The sequence below is a fragment of the Chanos chanos genome, chromosome 3, assembly GCF_902362185.1.
Source record: "Chanos chanos chromosome 3, fChaCha1.1, whole genome shotgun sequence".
NCBI lineage: Eukaryota > Metazoa > Chordata > Actinopteri > Gonorynchiformes > Chanidae > Chanos > Chanos chanos.
In genome coordinates, this window is record NC_044497.1 from 30,404,664 (window position 1) to 30,427,500 (window position 22,837).

A 22,837-nucleotide genomic window follows, 5' to 3' on the forward strand; every position below is an offset into this window, starting at 1 on the left:
AAAAAAGCTCTATGATATAGTCTTATATAGTTGGAATGTTTTCACAATATAAAAACCAAAAAAAAAAAAACAGTCATTCAGAGCCAACTGGGTGAGCAAAGGTTATTTGCCAATATAATTACCTTTGAGATCAGGCTACTATTTTATATTAATTTCTTTTGTGTATAATTTCTATATATTATAGAAATCCAACAAATACTCAAATGAAATCTTGCAAATATTCTCATTTATTACCAGATTGCACTTCATTCCAAAAACAAAGCGACAACAAGCATCCATCATCATTCAAAATTGTTTCAATAACTTAAGCTACAGAAATTCTGAGGAGCATGCAACAAAATCCAGGCACGTAGTAAACTGCAGAAATTCCTCACAAACCAAAACAAGTCCTTTCAATCTCAGACCATCATTAAACTTGGATTTAGACTCTTCTCGCTTGTCTGGATACACTTTGTAAATACTCTTTGGCAGATGTCTGATAAAATAAACTGAAATTAATCTAAATTAAAGTTTAACTTTAAGTGAATTTTCCCCAAACCTGACCATATCAGACTTTTATAAGAGTGTATATGGCTGTATGAGACCAAAAGACTAAATCCAACAGAAAAACGTATGCAAAATGCCTTTCTTACATCAAACATACATCATTCAAAGTCAACAGCATCTAAATCTGTACACATGCTTGGCTACACAAAAGAACTGACTGTACATGGAAAACAGTCGGAGGTTTCTGAAACGTTTTGATTGCTTTCTATTGCCGAAGCACTGGATTCAAGGCAATGTTGTCCGTGATTGCTCTAGATGCTTAGAGTATTGAGGGCTGGCACGAGGGTGACAGGTTCAGGCAGGTTCTGATTCTGGTCATGTGATGTTTTACCCTGAAGGACCTTTTGTCTGTGTCTCTCCTCCTGTCTCTTCTTTTTTTCCAAACGCTGCTGCTCTTTCCTTTGTTTGTTTGAAATCTGGAACAAGATGGGAAAGGCCTTTAAAAAAGGTCCAACAATCATAATGTTTACGCAAAGTTAAACAGTAAGTATTCTAACAGTAAACAATGTACTGCGATTAAATCTCTGGATTTAATAAAACAACATGTTTAACTAACTACTGTTACCCTGGGTTTGTGTGATGTACTGCCTTCTGGTGGAGAAAGATTGACACTACATTCTGTTGGCATTCCTTGACACAGAGGGCGTGTCTCTGTTCTTGAGTCACAGAGAACATTAGATGACTGGTTCCTAAGCTCAGGCTCAAGCCATTCAGCATGTGATGTGGCACTTGATTGACACAGATTCTCTCCTTGACCTGTGAGAAACAACAAAAAAAGCATTGACAAAGAGCAAGAGTTATCCCAAGGGCATGCAAGCAGAGGGCGTGATTGACAGCTTGACTGACTGTTGGAGTTACTGTTCAGGAAGGAGCTTAAGATCACTTCTTCATCCTCAGAGGGCAACTGAGAGAGGGAGGGGGCTCTCTGTCTCTCTCTCTGACCATCACCCAACTGTCTTGAATTATTCAGATTCTGTTATTTCAGAGAAGAAGGTAATCAAAAGAATGTTAGTCAGCTTCTCACTGAATATTTACTTCCACTCAAATTGTTGTATTCATTCTATAACTGCTTTTCATGCCTGTAATTATGCGGGAGTGAAAACCCTGGATTAGGTCCAACATACTCTCTATATTAGGTTAAATAGTTTTTGACTGACATTTAACTATATCATGGAATCCACACAGTGAATGAAGGGGGTGGTAAAAGCTGCACAAACCTCAATGCGTAAATGTGCTGGGCTCTCAGAATTATCACCGATATGCCGGACGCTGTCATAGTGATCACCATAGCGATATGCAATGTGAAGTTCTCGACAAAGAGGCTTCTCCGCGCCATTTATCTGAATGAAACAGTAAACAAAAAATGTGAATTACATCACTATTTGGCCATCAGACAAATCAGGTGAAAGCTTTTGCGACTGTACTGTCAAATAAATAATATAACATAATATTGCTCCCCACCTCCCATAGTGGAGCATTCAGCTGATGGATAACTACTTTGAGCTGATGACTTCGTGCGAAGGCCACAATCGCATCGTTGCCAGCAAACGTGCCTGGCTGTGAGAGGTTTGACACTAGAAGAATGTAAGTGGAAAGAGAGACAATATTGTCAAAGTAACTGGAAACCCCACCCCCTTCCTTTTAGGAAACATACAATCTGACTCACAATGCTGTGTGAAGGGTACGTCGTCTTCCACAAAAGGCTCAAAGTCCTGTCTGTGTGACATCATGTACTGAACAGTTTCCTGACGCAGACGTAGGTGATTCTGGGAATGTCCCTCCAGTTGGTCTCCAAGGGCACGGAACAAACAGTTCCTACAAAGAGAGGCTCTTAGTATTTTCCCTTCAAATTAAGTACAAAAAGAATCAGCTTCACAATGCAGCACAAGTTTTTATTTATTTATTTTTACCCATCTCCAGGAATCTCCCTTAATTTAAGTCCAAGAGCCTGGAGCTGATTAGAGAAGCTGACAAATTCCTCTCCTTCATCCTCTCCTCGCGGACGATTCTTCCGGTCTTTGGCCAGTGCCCTGCGGGCAGCCCGCTCATCCCGCTTCCTCTCCAAATCATATTTTCTGTTCCCACGCACTGGCTTCCCTGTCTGTTTCCTTGACATGGTAAGGTTCTATAGGGTGCTTGAGGTGGCTGCACAGAGTAACAGCTGGTGAGGTAAAAGTAAAAGTCCTTTGCTGTTCAAGCACCACTGTTACCTGGGATTCAAAACAGATATCCATGTCAATAATTCAGTACTTTTTTCTTTTTTAAGTGCTTCATATGATTAATAGACAAAAGACTTCAACAATTAAATAAATGAAAATTAGTTTCTGACAAAACATTTCAACCTTACCCCAACCTTATGGCTTTTCCCCCTCTTCCAAACAGAATGAAGCTGTTACAACATTCAAGCATACAAATCCTAACTCATCCACTATAGCGTAGCTCCATTACTAGGATTCATGCCGTTAAATTAAGTCACCAAGGGATTAGTGCTACCTCCATTTTTATCATAAGACAAAATTAGTCAGTGACTAGTTTACCTACACTGACTAGTCCTTCACAGTGAATGTTTTGAAAACACAGCTTCAAAGAACAGAGTGAAAGTTGCATGTTTATTATGGTGTACACTCTGGTCGAAGGTTCAGTAGTTTTGTGCTGACAAGATCACACGTGTTATACTGTGCTTCAGTTAGATTTTGTAGCTGCTCCCTTGGTAGGGATTCACTTGAAATAGGGGTAACGACCTCAAAGTGGCTGAACAGTTACAGATCAATGAAAATAAATAAATAAATAATAAAAGCAATAGATTTGCACGTATGCAGTCTATAAAGTTTGCTAATTACTCGGATAAGTGGTGGACAGACTACACTTCACAATTCCTTAACAGGAACCTGAGGCCAAATCGCGCCCACAGCAACGTTAGCCTCTGTTTTTATAAGGTGAACGTTAGCGCTGCTAACTACCTAACTCCATTAATATTGACAAAGTACAGAGATATGTCACTATCTGTATATTGCAGTTAAGTAATTCAGATTCAGCGTGCGTTTGTGTAGACTATGGTTTTCAGTTATTTACTGTCTGAACGAATGCAAGATGCTGACAAGAGTTTGGGTACAGTGAATACAGCCGTGCTACTTACATTAGCTAGTTGGCTTAAGATAAACTGGCTCTTTTGACACAATGCAGTACGTGAATCAGAAATGACAGTCAAGTCCTCATATGTCAAAAAACTCTGCCTATGTGTCTACTCACATCCTTGTGTAAAAATTCGGACGTCCAAGAGTATACAGCTGTTTACTTTTGTTCAGGTGTGAAGGCAGGCTGGGCTCATGAATAGTTTGTTTCCTTGATTTCCGGGTGAAAGTTATTCCGGGTTTTGTATGGCAGCCTTGATGGTACAATCCAGAATTCGTCCTGTTTGAGTTTCATACATAAATACTCTGTCCGTGGAATAATTCGACTTTCTGCCCGTTTTTGTACATTTTTTTCCTCAGAAGATAGCAAAATGAGTAGACAGCTAGGCCCTAATAAATAGTGTATAGATAATCAATGTGAAGAAAATAGCGAACGTTTTGTTTCAGTTTCACCTGACTGCAAAGGCAAAATCGTTTTTTAAATTCAACTAAGGAACACTTGTCATTTTGATCCTTACAGACATAAGACATAACAATGAAATACATACATTATGTTCATCTGGGTTGTGTGTTTTTTATTTATTTATTTATTTATTTATCTGGCTGATGGTACTGTTTGATGTCTCACTGAGTTTGTGCATGACTCAGGGTAAAGTGGGAGGGTGAAATATTGTGATAAGATGGAAAAAATGGAGCTGTCACTCTCCTTTCTTTCACTGTTTCGCCCCACTTGTTATCCTCCTTTGGCTCTCCTACACAGCAAACGCTGCAGAGATTCTGCCCATCTTCACCCTGACTCCCTCTCGACATAATACAGTTGAAGAGAATCGTGCGTGGGAGGTGTAGGTTGAAACTGAACTAGAGATTTTTTTACATTGGATGATTTAAGGAGACAGATGCATAGAAGTAGTGCTCATACAGTTTTGATCTCAACTAATATATTAAGGTGCAATTCAAGCATTTGGGTGGCGTGTGTGAGTATGGGGGTTCATACTGTACAGCCTTACTCAGGTTGCTCTCCACGGTCCTGAAACGTGGGGTGTCGTTTAGTCAACACTTTAAAGCCTTGATCGTGGACGTTTAATCAAACTGTTTTTTAATAGATTTGTAGTCTGTGTTTGTCCATTGTAGCTAGCGAGGAAACATGGCGAGAATAAGACGGTGAAAAATGTTAACTATTTTAGACAAGTCACCACATATTTTGCAGTAGACTTCTGTGGTATCGTTGCATTACAAGGTGTTAGTGTATGTTAGTGTTAATTTCAAGTTAAATTTACTAATGTCTGGGGGTGTAAAACAAATAAGGGCATTCGTCTTATATTTCACAATTAGAGAAAACTGTCAGATTAAATGGTTCTTCCCCTGAGTGTATTGTAAACCTAAAGTGGGAGAACAGTGGACAAGTTGGAACAAATAACTATCAATGTTTTGTATATTTTTTATGACATCCTCCTTTCGAGGGATCGAGCAGAGGCCACCGGATTGTGGAGTTTGGCGGGGCGATTCAATGGGTAAATTAGCTGGACGTGGGCAAATTGATATTCCAATAAACAGAAATATAGGGCGTGAAACGAAACAAGTCGCAATTTTTCCGAAATAGCTAAATAAAGGCTTGGGCTACCAATTAATTATACTATATATGTTTCTAACCTAAAAATAGCATAGCCATGTGTTTCAGAGGGAAAAAGTGCAAGGTGGAACCAAATACCTCCCACTGCATCACCTCCCCCAGCCCCCACCCTCTGACACACTCACACTCGCGCAGATGATCGGTAGAGAGTGCTCCTGGCGGTGGAGACAAAAATAAAATGGTATAATCTTGTGTCTGGCTCAAGGCACTGATGCAGATGCGGCATTAACTTCGATGGACGTGAAATAAGGAGGATTAGATTCCAGTTTATCTTATAGTACCACGTTGTCAAGGTAAATATTGTGTTCACATCACCAGAGGAACTATGTAACAGGCAGTAAAACTGTTAAGACCGGAGACTTGAACAGTTTGTATCCTTGTGCAGAAAAAGAAAAGAGTGAAGGGATTTTAACTAATACATCAATTAAATAACGATATCGCTCTGGAAAAGGCAGTTCCAAAAATCTGGGACAAAGCCGGTTCACTCTACGTCTCTTCTGGAATATCTGAATTGAACTGGAACGCAGGGGAGAAAGACTTCAGCATCTCTAATCAGAGCAGGACACCCTTCTCACCGCCCTCCCACAACGCGCCCGACTCAGGAACTGTGGGGCTAAACCCCTCGCTAACCACAGCTTGGTTTGCAGTAAAACGAATAGACATTCTGCTGGATGGGGGAGAGAACCGAAAAGACGTGTTTAATAGAAGGGGGGCAGTGAGACCGGGCCACCCCAACCTTATGCGCCGTAAGAGCACACTCAAATCTGGCGATCTCAGGGCTGAGAGTCAGGTGCAGTAAGGGCGCATCAATGAGCGTCTCCAGAGTGCTTTTAGCTTAACCGGATCTGTAAAAAGAACGCGGGCACACTGGAGGAGAGACGACGGCGAGTTTGGAAGTTTTGATGCATATGATCACAACCACCATGATTTTTATGATCCTTGGTGCTTCAGTTGTAATGGTAAGGGAATTATTTTCGCCCTACTCACATTTTTGTAAATTGAAAATACTCGTAGCCGGTAAAAAAGAGCGAACATGTGAACAGAATTTACTGAGTGATTATTTTGGGAATGGTTAAAAATTACATTGACCGAGGTGCATTTAGATCTCCGAAAGTCCATTTAGTAACAGCCACTATAATATTAAATAAATAATTGGGGAGCCTCGTAACATCGACGCTTGTTCCTCTCGTGAGGAATTGAAAAAAATATGTATATAGGAGTATTTTTCTCACTGCAGTGGTCACTATAATCAGGTCATATAGCGGTTGAATGTGTTCGAAATGCTGCTTGTCATGTCCTGGTTGACTCAAATGGTTCTTTGCAGGCGATAGCGTGTTTAATGGACATGAACGCACTACTGGATCGCTTTCACAACTACATCTTACCGCATTTGAGAGGAGAGGACCGCGTCTGTCATTGCAACTGTGGAAGGTAAAAAACACGTTAATTATTGATATACGTTTCCCCGTAATTGGGATGTTACCATTTAGCGCAATGACAGGTTTTTCCATCTTATAGCTCCTAGGCCTGTCGTTGGTCGACTCCTTATGTTGTACCATTTTCATATCCTCGAAAGAGAACATGGTCTCTTATGCATCAAATTCATTTATGTTCTGGGGATATGGATCTTGCAGGGATTATATAGGCTACGTCTTTATTACGAGACTGCCTAGTAAAGATTCGGTTCGAATACTGAAATGACCGACAAACTGATCGTATTTGTGTAACTGGCGTTGTTTCACGAACAGAATTCTCCTTGATTTCCCTGCATGATTTCTCTGCTTCTGCGTATAAAGGTGTTTTTAAGCTAAGCCACACATATATTTCTAGTTAAGTGGAGCGTTACGTTCGACATAGCATTACGCAACAGTGTGTATTTAAGTCAGCGATATTCTACACATATTTAGCCTAATGACATAATGAGTGTAGAGTTGTGTGAACTAAGAGTAAAGCTATTCGCACCAGTTGTCTGCATCTTTGTAGCCTAGTTCAGATAATCGCCTGCTATTATTGCTCGGCTATGTACTGAGATTAGCCCAAAAATGATAAGAAACGTGGTGAATTTCCGCATCAACAGGGTACATCACAGTGAGTGTGAAAATTTAAAGTACAACCCTTGTACAACCATGAGTATACAATAATGCAATATATCCTCTGGATATGACAATGTGCGTTTAAAGTGTCGACCGACATGTAATTAATCCCATGCAAATTGCATACTCCTACATTAGTGCTTCAGAGTGCTCTTGTACAGCATAATTTGTATTTTTATTGAAAAGGGTGAACTATGTGCTAACATAAATCACTAGATATGATGCACTGAGGAACAACCTTAACTTTTATACTGCAACTTCCTGACAATTTCGAACGAACTCGGTGCATTTTTCCCTCAACTTAAAAAGCTAATTTTTATGGGCAGTCCACTCAGTAGACCTATGTAAAAACATTTGAATTGTTGATAAATTTATTCTCTGATCTTATTTAATATGTGGCCTATGCAACTTTCAGCACTGGGAAGTACTTTGCATCTGAACATGACTACGAGTCCCTCCGTCCATCAGTCTTTCTATTGTATTCAAGTGAATACAGGTATTGATAGGATGTAGACAGTTGTAAACAAGTTGCTAGATAAAAGATCAATTGAATGGTTTCAATGTTCATTAGATCTTGAGTGTTTTGAAGTGTCTTTCATAGCCTTATATAGAAGAGTATAGTGGTTGACTGTTGCAATAAGTTAGGTCCTTAAAGTCTGTAAAAAAAGAAAAGAAACATTTTAAAGAATAAAAGACCCTTTCTCGTTACTGCTCATTTAAGACAATATAAGGTAATCTCTTACTGAGTTTTTATTTGATCTTGCTCACACATGCAGGATGTCATTTTTGAAATTATAATTTTTAAAGTGAAGTTAAAAGAGAGTTTCTTAAGGCTGCCAAAGACACAAACAACTTCTCACTTGAAACAACAGTGGGCAAATGGAATGTTCATAGTAATGAAGAATAATTCTCACTGTAGGAATAAAAGCACTTTAGACTTGCACTTTCACTTATGCACTTTCGTTTCATCCATTGAACTGCATTACCTCTGAGGCCAATAGCAAACATGTTAGAAAAGTAATCTGAAAATAGCAGCTATTAATAACAGTTTTGCTGGACCTTTTATGTGAGATTACAGCTGATATATATATATATATATAATTTTTTAATTAACAGTTCGATATTTTTGTTTTTATGTCAGAAGAAAAAAAAATAGATGGCTTTACATTTCATTGTGAGATGAACACAATTTAAACATGCAGCGACTATAATTAAAATAAATTTTTCAACATTAAGTAAAATAGTGACTGATGAGGCAATCACTTTTTAATAAGAGCTTATGTTTTCTTCTTAACCTAACATAGACAATGCCCTCGACTGTAAGATTGTAGTCAAAGCTTTTTTAAGTATATGTTATAATAAGGAACTAATGGAAATTTTATAAGATTTGGTCTGTTTAGTTAGTGTGGTGCATAGACTTTTGAAAAAGATGGAAGTTCAAGTGAAGATAAAGATCCATTTTAAGTGGACGATGTGAGTTCTTTACCATACGTTTAACATTGAGATACAAGATGGCCAACCCTCCATCTGTAGAGCAAAAACACCCTTAGGCTTTTGTCCCAGCCTTACGCATACTGTAAATACCTGATTCAGAGCTAATTAGCTTCCTGAGGAGCATCTGCTCAATAAAAATGAGGGGGTTATTTCACAGAATGGGATTATTAAGTTAGTCAGATAACACTGACCATTATCATGCGTCAGTCCAGTCAAGCTTGTTCCCAGCTAACCTTTAACCGGACAGATTTAAGCTTAAGGAGATGTAGTCATGCGCATACTTGCTGCTTGAAACAGTGTAATAAAAGCATGGTGTTATCAATGTAATGAGGTTTACACCTGGATAAGTGCAGCTTTATTAATGTAATGGCATTTAGATCTGGATAACTCAGCAGTAGGATTTTGTGGGGCATCCCTCAGGTGTGTTAGATCAATGCTGTAATGAAAGGCTACAGAGTTGTGGCTATCCGAGAGGAGAAGTAGCTTACTCCAAAGTAGATAACATGCAGCTTTCCAGTGAGAACCTCATTACATGGATAAGTCATAGCCATGATGTCTGTCCTCCTGTGCATATAATACATTTAATACGTTTTTTACTATAACTATAATAATTTAATAAAGTCTGCTATTGCTTTATAACCTTTAGAACACAATAAAGTGTTCCATGAAATTGGAATCAAAATCTAGATTTCACTGTTGCTGAGGGACTGTAATATTTGAATCATAACTGTATGGGGGACTATTTTGGAAGAGAAATTCTTAGAACATCAGATGAACGGATTATCCAGCACTTACAGCGCTGACAATTCTGTCAAATGTTGATTCAAAAGGATATTTGTTCAAATAAAACCATTCATCCGTGGTTAACCACGTCAGTTAAAATCAGACTTCAGCCCTCTGAGCATTTTATGCGGACTCGCTTTGTGTCCGTATCTGTCACATGAATACACTCACCTGTTTCTCTTGTGTTATCATGTCTTATTGGGAAAAAATAATGGTTACACACATTTTATCCCCCATGTCAGACATCATGTCCACTATGTAATTCCATACGATGGTGACCATTCTCTGGTGGACTCGTCAGAGAACTACTTTGTGAGTGACAGTGTGACCAAACAGGAGATGGACCTCATGCTGGGGCTGTTGCTGGGATTCTGTATCAGCTGGTTGTTGTTATGGCTGGATGGAGCCCTGCATTGTGCCGTGAGGGCCTGGAGAGCCAGTCGCTACTATGGTGAGTGTATTGGGGACCAATACAAGGTGAACAAGGGGAAGTATTTCGATTGGGGTTGGTCCAGGGCCTAAAGGCTGTTCCCATAGACATAAGAGCTTCTCAGAAGATTTTTTTTCTCAAATATGGTGGACAGTGATACATAAACTTTTTCATACAGTAAAGCTGGAAAAATTATAATTATACACAGGTAATATCTAACTGTCCTATACAATTAAAATGCCAGTGCGCGTATTCTTCTTGAAATATGCCCTGAAATATTTCCCATAATTTGTGCTTATACAGGAAATAATCAAATAATCTGTCACCTCGTAACTGCTATCTCATGTCAACTAATTGCATGTAAATGAGCGTGAAATATGATGCAATAGAAGTCAATTAAGTCTAAAATATCCTAAATCTCTATAGACAGAGACAGAACAATGAGGCTACCCTATATGGCTTGTATATTTTATAATTAAAAGAGTGCTAAATTAAGCATTCATGACCAGCTTTTACTCAAGAATGAATTCGACTGTGTCTGCAGCAAAATAATGTTAGTTAATTTGCACAATTTGGTGTTTAAACACAGTTTATCCCAGCATGCTCCCTAAATCCTCTTAGTGTGATTATTTTACTTGATCAGTTTGCACATTCTTGAGAGTTATAAATTTGTGGAGTATTTTTCCATAGAATGGACCGATCCAAGTTAGCAAATCTTTAAAATCAAGCCTGTTGTGAAATGACAATATCATTTTCTTAGGCATAACCTGAACAACATGTTTTAGCAGTAGTCCCAATAGTGTATGTAAGAGAATACAGGGATGCTGTGGGATAAAGCTGTTTTGGCTAGAGATATAAGTGCGGCTTTTAAAAGAGAGTGCTTTCACTTTTACCATGTACAAATATCCCCTGAGGGAGTCTTTTAGAAAGTGTTGTGGTCAACTGTGAGAGGATCACATAACAAGAATAGCGTGGAAAATAAAAAGGTGTTTAGCGTACTTGTAGAATGCATGCTGATTTCCTGGAAGATTACCTTCATGCATGGAAGGAATAACCAATGGTGCACCCTACATCTGTAGAGTGACTATGTATAAGAAACTTACAGATACATGCATTAAAGAGTATCTTACATCCACCCAGAAAAAAAAAATATTAGACTGTGTGATATAATTAAAAAAAAAATCACCATGAAAAATGGTGTAATACATTTACTGAACCAGTTTCGAGGAGAGAATAGGTTTTCCGTACGTATTGTCCCTCTGAAGATTGTGGGGATCCCCCTCCAGTCGAGTACACCCAGACTGTGAAACTATGACGTTGATGGCAGGTCAGCCTCGTTTAGCCTCCCCTAGATGGGGAGTGAAGGTGAGGCTGATGGAGAAGAAGGAGGAGGGAGAGGGTACTGTCATGTACCCACCCCCACTCACGCACACACACACTCTCTCCTGCACCCTCTCGCTTCTCCAGGGCTATAAATAGATAGAGAGCAGCTGGAAAGAAAAGGCAAGCAAAGGTGGGGGGGGAGGGGGGGGCATGTGTGAGCACACACACACACACACACAAACACCCAACCAGACACGCGCACACCACACGCACGCACACACACACCACACACACACAGATTGCATTGAGAAATACACATTGATTTTTTTCAGCTTGCCTTTCCCTCATTCTCTAATTCCATTTCTCCCCCACCCCTTGCCCATTCCTCCATACTTCACCTATAGTAACCACTGCACCATCTTTTTGATGTTCACTCTCTCTCGCTAATCAATTTTCCATTCTGTAATTTTGTTGCTATTCAGATCGGGCTCAATAAGCCATATTTTGCAAAATATTTGAATAATGGAAATAATGGGAATAAAAAAGAAAAACTGATGACTTGGCACAAACATATTCCATCCAGCTCCTGCCATTTACACAAAAGACCTTTTTCTCTTTAACTTCAACCTATTTTCTATATTACAATATGAATACGGTCCAGCCTGGATACATCGCTATCTTGATCTCTTTATTTTTATTCAAATAAGGAATTAAAGAAAACCCTCCCCCCTTATTCAGTCTTCATCTGGATACCCTTCACAGCAGTCCTTGTGGATGGCATACCCACAGACTGCTATAAATATCTCACCCCACCCATCAACCTCCAGTAGGGCCGTTTGTGAGGATCTGGGCTGTCTGGAGATCTCTCCCTCATTCCTGTCCTGTCTCTCTCTGCCAGGTCTCTTTCAGGATAAACATTGCTTCCATCGCTGCTACTGTTCATGTACAAATGAAAAGGACACATCTATTATCATTATCAGCCTGTATGATTTTAGAACATTGCATATAATTGAAAAGATAAAATGATACACACTGGTTAAGCATTAGTCGTAAAGCAATTGTTGTATACAAAGACAATGCATTGGAATTAAATATCTAAATGTCTTTATGGTTTATTAAAAACCTATCTCAGTTCTTCAGAAGAGTACTCTCAGAAAGGGATGAGTTAAAAGTTTAAAAGTTGAAACGGAAAAATCCTCCTCCGAGCTAACATGTGAGTCATACACCAAAAGAGGTCACAGTCAGGTTTGGAGATGTGACTGTACTTGGAGTGGCCTGTTTTTTTTTCCTTGTCCTGTCACAGTGATTACTCTCTAGTCACTCAAAATATATTGTAAAATTGTGTTCAGGAAAAATGTTTTCAAATACACATTTATCAAAGTAAATTAAACTATGCCAGTGATGAATAATGTCATGTATTCATACTATCTGTATTGTCACATTCCAGTGTATTTTTGATAAATAAATTGGCTTTTGGCTTTTATGGTCATATTTTTTTTTAAAATACAGCATGAGCCACATACATATTTCTTATTTTTATATTTCTCTCATATTTCTCCTCTTATGTCTCATTTCATAGACACCCCGTCTTGGTCCTGGTTGCCACAGTTCTGTAATCTACGGGATCTCCGTAGACGTGCGCAGCTACGACAGCTGGAGGACTCCAGTGGAAACATGGTGCACATTAAACAGAAGCTCTACCATAACGGTCATCCCAGCCCCCGTCACCTCTGACTCTCCATAACAGTCCCCACCAACTGCCCCATGACCAGCCCTCGTCACCTCTGACTCTCCATAACTGTCCTCACCAACTGCCCCATTACCAGCGGCTGCCTCAGAGACCCTCTACAACTGTCGCCACCAGTGTCAGTAACACCTCTTAGACTTTCTACAACCACACAACACAGTTGAGTATTTGCCAACTATGATTAAAACTCCAGCAGAGAGTGAAATTGCCACTGAAATCTTTTCAGCTCATGTCCATGTCCACCATGTTTGCTGGGAAGGGAGGGGGGTGTTGGGGGCAATGATTTTTGAGGGTCTTTTCTGTACAGGTGTTTTTATTTTTCATTGTCGAAACTTGGCATGCACTTTTAGAATGGGGGAATGGGTAAGGGCACTGTTTAAATGGGAGGCCGTGTGAGTGGGCCATCACTCAGTTTTCTTCTTTGCCCTTTTTTGCTCTTTCATGGGAACAGGGGTCAGGGAGGGGAATTGGAGGGGACAGACTGGGTTTCATGGTTTTGTGATGCCATAGGTAGAAATTACTGCTTGTAAATAGTTATACATATTGTTTTATGGGATTTAAGTCAACACAGGGTTGGGGGTAGAAGTGAGACATGAATTGTATTCCAGGGAAAAACAAAAAAGAAACAGAAAGTGAAGGGGGAGTGGTGTGACAGTGGAGTGACAGGTAATCTATTGAATTATTGAAAACAGATCCCTGTAAAATAACGATTAATTAGCTTTGTTACTTAGTGAAAAAAATGAATGTATTAATTTTATCTGTAAATAAAGGGAGGGGGAGTAGGAGCTAAAATGTGTGGTCAGGGCTCTGTGTGCTGTATTGAACGTTTATTAGTCTTACTGAAAAGAGAGCTGTCAGTATTTGCCTTGTCTTCCCTACACTGTGTCCAATAGCCCTGTCTGGTATACAATTAAATAACTCCATACTCCACCAGATCAACCAGCCTGCTAGCACAGAGAGCCCTGACCCAATTTCCTGTTCCTCTCAGTGTCCAGACATTGCTGTTGTGAAGATAAAATGTCTGTTTTATTAAAAGTGCCATTGAAGCACAACAGTGACCCCTACTGTTGGGTGTGTGATCTTTCGGCAGGTCTTGATGGTTATACTGATATCTTACAACAGTTGGAATACTTGAAAACAAAACAAAAAAGATTGTTTGTGTAGCACAAAAAAAACTCTTGAATGTTGAAAACGTGTCGTCATACTCTTGCAAATCTGGAAGAACATCTGAATTTTAAAAATAATGTACAATAATCTGTAATGACTTGCCAAACATCCAAGTTGAAGACACTCCACGCCACACTGGAGGACAGACACAACAGGTGAGCGAGTTCAATGAACTGGGTTTGGTGAAATGTTTTCCATACACTTGAATCGATAAAAAAAAAAACAACTTTTATTAGAAATTACCATGTATTTTTGCTGGCATATTACAGGCTGAAGTACACAGATGTTCATCTACAGAGCATTGAGCAAACACGCATAAATGAGTGGGATAGCTTGGTAAACTGTGAAAAGCTCTCTCAGCTGATGTGTACAGCATCTATTTTACAGCAGCTCATTCAGTATGAAAAGTGACTGAACAGCAAACGTTTTTCCTGTATGAGTGGTTCCTAAGTTGACACAACATTTTCCTCAGATCACTGTTGTCACATTATGTTCTAAATAACTCACACATAATTAATCTTCAACTGTTCACATTTTCCGTAGTGTAATTCTTGAATGACGGGCATCACATCACTTTCAACCTTCAATAAACTTTTTTTTTTTCCTCTTTCATTTACTCATTTTGTGAGATAATCATAATATCTGGTCAAAAGCAATTTATTCACAGTAGCCTGAAAGTCCACACAATCAAACCTTCAGTAGAAATCCAAGTTTATGAAATTTCTTCATTTAGAAAAGTTGTAATCATTAAGAAGTTTTTTGCTCTGTTGAAAGGCATCAGAAAGCTGTTTTTTGTCTCATATTCTCAAAACATACAGGATGGCTGGAATGCCACTGAGTTTATCAAAGTCAGTCCATTGAGGTATATACATTACATGATCGAAAACAAGAGCTTACATAGACATGAGGAGAATCTAGTAATTCTTCACAGAAAGAGGTAAAGGAACACTTTTCCCAAAACCAGTGTTATGAGGTAACATCATCACAATGAGGAGAGTACGTACTTTGTCCTCTTGTGTTCTGTACTTAAGGCATCATAGAAAAGGCACCATTTGATCACATCATTTCATTAACACTCACCTTTTCATAAAATCATATTAGTGTAACTAGATGTATTATTACTATTTTGACAACCCCAACAAATCCACCAAATACCCATTTGAAAATTAAATTACAAAGACAATACAGTATTTAATTAGATTATGAATAACCCCAGAATTCATAAAACTAAATGGGTTAACAAAGTGTCTCCCATGGCAACCTAGCTACTGTTCTTGCTAGTTTCCCTTAACTTCCTGCACCCTAGCATCATTCAGCATAATACTTCAAAATATTTAGGAGATGGTGCATGAGCTGCCCTTCCCTTTGCCATCTTTTGGTTTGGGCTCCTGTGATTTGGGCTTATCTTCTGCCTCAGGAGAAGTGGTTACCTTTGGCACCTCAGTGTCCTGAGGTTTTGCTGTGGCCTCCGCCTCATTTGCGACCTCACTTGCCGAAGTATCTAACTTCTTATCAGCACCACCTGCCTTCACATCTGGCTCTTGTTGAACTTCAGCAGCTGGAGTATCGGTTTCTTTAGCTGTGGATGAGACTCCTACTTGTTCTTTGACTTCTGTGGCAATGGTCTCAATCTCCTTAGGGACATCTTTCCCTGTGGCCTCTGCTTCCACTGCAGCTTCGGCTGATCCGCTCTCCTTGGCAAGATCAGCTACTTCAGCCTTGGTTTCCTCTGCAGTTTCAGCCTCAGAGATCCCGGTCTCTTTTGTGCTATCTGTTTGGACCTCTGTCTCTTTTGTGACATCGGTTATTGTGGCCTCTGTTCCCTGGCTAACAATGTCTTCTTGTTTGACAGCGCTTGTTGGGGCCTCTGCTTCCACAGAGACAGGTGGGGATGCTGCCTCTTCGGAAACAGTGGAAGGACTCGTCTCTCCTTCCTGGATGACAGTGGTTGGTTGATCCTCTTTTGTGATATCAGCTGCAGCTGGATCTGCGTCTTGGACAACAGCAGTGATTTCTGCCTCCTTTGCAAAATCAGCTGCAGGAGCCTCTGCCTCTTTTGTGGCATCAACTCCAGTAGCCTCTGCCTCTTTTGTGGCATCAACTCCAGTAGCCTCTGCCTCTTTTGCAGTATCAGCTGCGACTACCTCTGTCTCTTTTGCAATATCTGCTGCACTGGCTTCAGCCTCTTTTACAATATCAGCTGTTGAAGCCTCTGTCTCTTTTGCAATATCTGCTGCACTGGCTTCAGCCTCTTTTACAATATCAGCTGTTGAAGCCTCTGTCTCTTTTACAATATCAGCTGTTGAAGCCTCTGCCTCTTTTGCAACATCAGCTGCAATTATCTCTGCCTCCTCTGCAATACTGGCTGAAGTAGCCTGTGCATCTTTTGCAATATCAGCTGCAATGGCTTCAGCCTCTTTTGCAATATCAGATGCTGTCGCTTCTGTCTCCTTTGCGGCATCACCTGTCATGGCCTCCTGACTTACACCATCCACTGGCTGTTCTGCCTCAGCTGACACAGATGTTGCTTTGGGATCTGCCTCCTTTTCTACTTCACTTGCAATGGCCTCACTTTCAGGCAGGGCAGCAGCTGGAGAAGCCTCAGCCTCTGTGGCAACTGCACTAGCTGTGGCTTCTTGGGTGTCCTGTGTGACAGCAGTGACTGAAGTATCTGCCTGGGGGTCAACTGCTTCCTGGGTGGTGGGGGTTGTAGTGGCCTCTTTGACCTCTGCTGTCACATCCACTTGTTGTGTTACTGGGACATCAGACTCACGTGCGACGCCCTCTGCGGCTTCCCCTGACTCCTTGACCACAGGGTCCACTTCCAGCTCCTGAGTAAGTGGAACTGCTGCTGCTGCAGTTTCAACTGTGGTTTCCTTTGCTTCTTTGATGAGTGAGGGATCTGCTACAGTTTCCTCAACAACAGCAATTGCCTCAGATTCTTTCACTTGCTTGATTTCCTCTGTTTGTTCGCGTGGGATCATGGCCTCTATTATAGGAGCCATGCCCTGGACCAGTGGGCCTGCGTCTTGGGCCTGTGGGGAAACTTCCTCGGATGCCTCCAAACCCATTTGGTTGGGAGAGTCCACAGGCACTTCTTCCAGGAGTGGAATCACCACCTTCCCGACACTTTCTGGACTACCCTCCGTCTGCAACCAGTTCATCTTCTGCATGTGTTGCTGAACTGCATCAGCAACCCGGGCGTCAATCATGGCCTCAGTTAAGACACCATCTTCTGATGAGTACGCAGCCGCCTGGGTTAAAAAACAACAGTAGTAGCTTCGGTGACTATAGTTGTTGAGGATTTATTTCAGTGGATGGTATTCATTTTTGATGGTTTATTTACTTTATATACATTAAGCATACAAGAATATTGTTCCCGCTCAGACACTCAGGCCAATGAGTTTCTGATTGACCGACACAGACTCACCTGCCAGGCCACACCAAGTTTAGAGATCTCACGGCCAGACATGCCCTCTGCCAGATGTGCAATATCGGAGCACTTTTTGCCATAGTCAAACTGTGCCAGTTTAAGCCTCCTGTACCACGAGAATAAAGGGCTCTTGATAAGTGAAATGAATTAGTTTTATATTTTCACCACCATTAAATCCAAACCAAGCTTCGCACTGGGAATACTTGAGAGCAGTTGTCACTATAGGTATTCAAAAACAGTTATTCAATTCTGGAAATGTTCCTTTTTTCCACACTTTGGCAACACTTAAAAAATATAACTTTATTTGAAAGTGATTTCTTATGAAGTCCCTCAGAAATAAACCCAATACATTTCATGAATTTTTTTTTTCATACATAGTACTTACTGCCTTCCCAAAGTGGCAGGTTCAAGCACATATCTGTCAAAGTAGAGCCGCACCAGTCTCTCTCTCTCCTCCAGTCCAGGAAGAGCAAAGTTAACAATTTCATCAATACGATCATTAATAGCCCAGTCAAACTGCTCTGGCTGGTTACTGGCCAAAACCAGCATAAATCTGAGAGGAGCAAGCAGAACAATATCTCAGCAGAGCTTGAAAAGCATTGTGTGCGTGTGTGTCGTAAATTCTTTTACAAAAATAAAAAGATGTCCAGGAAAAAACAAGGCTGAGAACTCACTTGTTGCTCTGCTCTCCTGTGCGGTACAAGAAAGCATTCAGCGTGGCCCGGAGGTCTTCACTAATCTTCTCCTGTAACACGAAAACATGGATGATGAATGTGACCAGCAGACCAGACACGCATATCCAGTAACAAGCAGATCACCCTCTATGAGCCCCATCAGCCATGCATGCACAAGACTCACTGTGGCTCTCTTGCGCAAGAATGCATCTGCTTCATCTACGAAGAGCAGGAGGCTACGATGATAAGACAACACCAGAGGAGAAATGTAAGACATTACGTTGCTCTTCTTGTTATTTCTTTGTTCATTTTCAGTGGGACTCTAAACATCAGAGTAGAGTCTAATAAAAGAGTATTCCCTAGAGGCAGGTAAAGATAGACAAATACACTTTTAACTCGCTTCACACAGAACACTCACACCCATTAGCAGTGCTAAGGGAGAGGCTGTAAACTCAGGTTATTACGAAGCTTCATCATATTTCTGAAAGCTTGTAAAGCAGACCATTAAAACATATTGGAATCCATATGTTTGAAATGTTACTCCCTGCGTTTACAATCTGTGTCATCTGATTTAAATAATTGTTTCTGGGAGGTTAATGAATATGCATCTTACCCACGGCGACTTGTGTTGGCCCAGTCAAAAACCTTGTGCATTGCTGTTACCCCGTCGCGGCCCATTGGAGCGACATCGCCACCGGTCATGATGGCATAATCCATCCCAGAATGCAAGGCCAGTTTCTGTGGAAAATGAGAAAATGAGTTCTAAGTCAAACAACATGGTATGCATTGGCCCGAACAGCCTGAAAAATCAAATATTGCACTGACACAGCTCTAATATGACAGATCATATGATACCTTGGCAAACAGTGTCTTTCCAGTCCCAGGAGGTCCATACATCAGGATATTTCTGTAGAGTCCACGATTCTTTTGAGTATTGCGGGTTGCAATAGCGACATCTCGAACACGCTCCTCCAAGGCTGGCTACGCAAAACAAGAAATTGTTGGTGCAGAAAAATTCAGCAGAGGAGATATAATGTAAAAAGAAAAATTAATGTGGGCTATCTGGATGTCTTTTGTTCATCTCAACAGCATCTGTACACTCACACTGAGGACCACTCCTTGCAGGGCATCTTGTGGCTTACTGAACACACGCTTGGTTGTCTAAGAGGGAAAAATTTAGAGATGAGTGTTGAACTAGTCAGATACCATCATGAACCTTCTAATTCAGATGTAGAAAGTAGGCAAGTTATATAGGCTGAAGACTATGTTGTTGACTTACTTTAAAGGGGTGCTTTATTGCCTCAAGAAAAGTGATCCTAGATGTCTCTCTGACAAGGGAGGGCTTCCCCAAACGAGCTTCAATGTAACGACCAGCGACGCCCGTGGCATTACGTGCAGAATAAACGCCAACAGCCAATAGGGACAATCCTGCAGCCTGTAAGACAGTGAAAAATCTGACATGTTTATCTGTTCAGCAGAAAAAGAAACAAAGAGCATTTTTTGGCTATTTGAATTCTTACAGTGGCAGTGACTTTATCCCAGTCGGTCACAAAGGCACGAAAACCCTCACCAAACACAGTGCCTGCAGTCCTAGAAGAAAAACACATTTTCTGCACTTCAAATTTACATCTAAACTCTCTCACTCTATTCTTTACAAACAAAGTACTGCCAATTTAAAATATCTTTAAGCACATAAAAAGGTAGATATAAATAGATAGTTTGGTTAATGACTTTGAGTAACTTTATTGGATATTTTTTTAGACCCATTTCTCTAACCTTATAGACTCCAGGACAGTTTGTCTATGTTCAGCAGCTTTGAGGCGAATTTGTTCCCTGATTATATCTGCATTTTCCCGCTCGACCTTGGCACGTGCTTTGGCTTCTGCCTCCACTCTGAGTAACTCATTTTTGTGCCTCAGGTCCATCTCGTGCTCAATTGTGGCTGTGAGAGGAACAGAGAGCAAAGCCAACATATGAAGTTTGTTTGATCATATTAAGAACGGCTGCACCTTATATTGATCTGATGTGTGTCTTATAAGCACCTCTCCGCATGGCCTCCTGCTTCTGCACAGACTCCTCCTGTTTACGAAGATTCTCCTCATTGATGAGTTGCTGTAGATTGAGAGGACTTGTCAGGAGCAAATGCAATGCTTTATCAAGACCCAAAACAAACCTGATCCTCTATTTTTAAAGGAAAATATTAACATCCCACCAATTTAAAGTTTTCATCAGACATAACTAGACATCAAATTTATTGTTAGGAAAGGCAATAATAACAGCGTATGGGATCTCACCTGTTGCCGTAACTGGTCATCATACCTTTGTCTAGCAAGTTTGTCTTGATACTGTGCCCTCTAAGAGTGAGAGAGTGCAATATGTGATACAAACTCTCCTACATACAAATTCAGCCAAGTTCAAATAAAATGTGATCTACTGTACCGCTTGGTTTTGCTTGGTCTCCTCTGCCAAAGTCTTTCTCCTCTCCTCTGCCTGGACCCGGATCTGTTCTCCTTTAAGCTGTTCAACAGCTGCGTCATATTCCTTTTAGAAGAGAAAAACCACAGGGCATATACAAACAGGTATTTGCTTGGTAATGGTACCACTTGATCTATACATTGAGTACTGCCTCAAAGAGGGCAAAATACGGTAAAGCAGGAAGGTGAAAAATTAACTAAGCGCAGACCAGTGGCCATGTGCAATCTGAATGAACTTGAGACTTAGTCTAAACCAAGAAAATCTGAACTTATCTAATGATACTAAAAAAAAAAAGAGTTTTAGTGTTTATGTTTCACATGTCAGCTAAACTATATCATTGTTCATCACAATGTGTTGCAATGAAACATGATGTGATTTTGGTCAAAATCAATTATTTAAATAAATCTTTTAAAAATTGTTGGCTCAGATTCAGTGGTCACACCTTTATTTTGCTTTGATGCTCCAACTGCAGCGTTTGCTCCTGCATGCGAGCCAAGTCCAGCGCTTCTTTTGCATGTCCTGTTGGAATGTGATGAATAGAAGGTCACCGCTATGGTACTCAGACACTGAACTCAGCTAATTAACCATTGTGAAAGGGGCAAGAAAAAGATTGTCACCAACAGAACTGTTTCGTTGTTAATGGGGCGTAAAACAGATTCAATCAGATTTCAAACAAATTCGAACTCAGTGGACATCCATGTGCCATGAGTCCACACAATACATTAGGCAGCAACACTCTAAATATACCCCCGTATGTTCACACATGTCTAGCACTCACACACACGTGCTACAGGGCAATGTCATCTTTAACATGTGCAACCAGTGTCAACCTTGGGGAACATTGTGTACTTTTCACTTCACACCGCAAATCCAGTCACGCCCCCCAATTCCAATGCCTGCTGCGGACTCAGTCAAATGAACAATATTTTGATATTGGTATTCACCAAATGAGCAAGTTTTTGTCTTCTCTCTTGGCTCAAAGAAATAAACATGTTCTACACTCCGAAATACCTTCTGCACTACATATCCTCGCATTTAAAAACTTGCAGCACATTGCGATGTGCAAACTCGAACCAATTTCTGATAGCTTCGATCAAACATTCGAACTGTTCATACATACGTGATTTGTCGAGCTCTCTGGCCGCTTTCGCTGCTCGCTCAAGCCCAGTTGGATCAAAGTTGCTCCACTTGTCCTTGGGTTTATCCCCTCCGGAGTCTCCCGAACCACCGGCTGCAGGACTGGACTCTGGTGTCTCATCAGCTGGCGGTGGTGTGCCAGATTTTCCTCTGTTCCACCCAAAAAGCCAGGACATCTTTGTTTCTGGTGGCGTTCTTGTACATGCACAGTCCTGGCTTTGTGCTCAATGATCCCACTTAATAAACTCCGAGTCCACAAGGCAAGACGCGTGTTTCACTATCGTGAACCACGCATGCGCAAACAATGGAAGGCAAGGGAACTCCACGGTGAGGGAAATCCCCCTTTTGTAGAGGATTATTGGAGTCATTACAATTTAGAACTGGTAGGATTCACAGATTCGCATCGATGCACTGGCATAAAAGTTCATGATGCGATTGCCCCCGATTAAAATAGTGCGCACCGGATACAATTTGGGATGCATCGTGTCTAACATCTTTACATTGGTAAAATCCGATTTATTTATATATAATTATTAGTAGAGGTTATATGCCTTTATTATTTAGAAATGTGACCAATAATTTGCGACCAATAATTTTATATTTAGACTGATTCCTCCTCTCTAAACTGTCTCTCAAGCGCGCGCTCTCTTGCCTCAACTGCTGTCAGTGGACAATTCTCGTCAACTCTCTCGGCCAAGTCTCGCGCGAGATATGCTTACTGAGTTGCAGTACTAGTGAAACAAATATGTGAAGTAAAAATAGCAATTTTTTTAG

The 22,837-nt window shown here is 40.6% G+C and overlaps 2 protein-coding genes across 3 annotated transcripts; one reads left to right on the forward strand and one right to left on the reverse strand.

Moving 5' to 3' along the window:
- Nucleotides 1-209: 209 nt before the first annotated feature.
- On the reverse strand, nt 210-3,873 carry otud3 (OTU deubiquitinase 3). 2 transcript variants are annotated; one of them, XM_030769094.1, is made up of 8 exons: nt 3,796-3,873; nt 2,457-2,756; nt 2,213-2,361; nt 2,008-2,120; nt 1,764-1,886; nt 1,393-1,519; nt 1,112-1,302; nt 210-962 (listed from the first exon to the last, which is right to left on the reverse strand). In XM_030769094.1, exons 2-8 carry the CDS (start codon nt 2,660-2,662, stop codon nt 798-800), a joined length of 1,074 nt encoding a protein of 357 aa, XP_030624954.1. In that variant the 5' UTR covers nt 2,663-2,756; nt 3,796-3,873; the 3' UTR covers nt 210-797. The 2 variants fall into 2 exon arrangements, with proteins under 2 accessions (XP_030624954.1, XP_030624953.1); XM_030769093.1 differs by having other exon boundaries at nt 1,112-1,519.
- Nucleotides 3,874-6,209: 2,336 nt separating this feature from the next.
- Nucleotides 6,210-13,164, forward strand: tmem240a (transmembrane protein 240a). Its single transcript, XM_030770126.1, has 4 exons — nt 6,210-6,266; nt 6,632-6,738; nt 9,920-10,128; nt 13,010-13,164. Exons 1-4 carry the CDS (start codon nt 6,210-6,212, stop codon nt 13,162-13,164), a joined length of 528 nt encoding a protein of 175 aa, XP_030625986.1.
- Nucleotides 13,165-22,837: the final 9,673 nt, after the last annotated feature.

Bases quoted from the DNA above. Each gene is read 5' to 3' on its own strand.
- otud3 (XM_030769093.1), bottom strand. From the start codon at position 2,662: ATGTCAAGGAAACAGACAGGGAAGCCAGTGCGTGGGAACAGAAAATAT. The intron at 1,887-2,007 runs GTGGGGAGCAAT...TGTTTCATTCAG, and splicing joins TGAATGCTCCACTATGGGAG to ATAAATGGCGCGGAGAAGCC. The intron at 1,520-1,763 runs GTTTGTGCAGCT...CTGAAATAACAG, and splicing joins CAGCACATTTACGCATTGAG to AATCTGAATAATTCAAGACA.
- tmem240a (XM_030770126.1), top strand. From the start codon at position 6,210: ATGCATATGATCACAACCACCATGATTTTTATGATCCTTGGTGCTTCA. The intron at 6,739-9,919 runs GTAAAAAACACG...CCCCCATGTCAG, and splicing joins TGTCATTGCAACTGTGGAAG to ACATCATGTCCACTATGTAA. The intron at 10,129-13,009 runs GTGAGTGTATTG...CTCATTTCATAG, and splicing joins GAGAGCCAGTCGCTACTATG to ACACCCCGTCTTGGTCCTGG.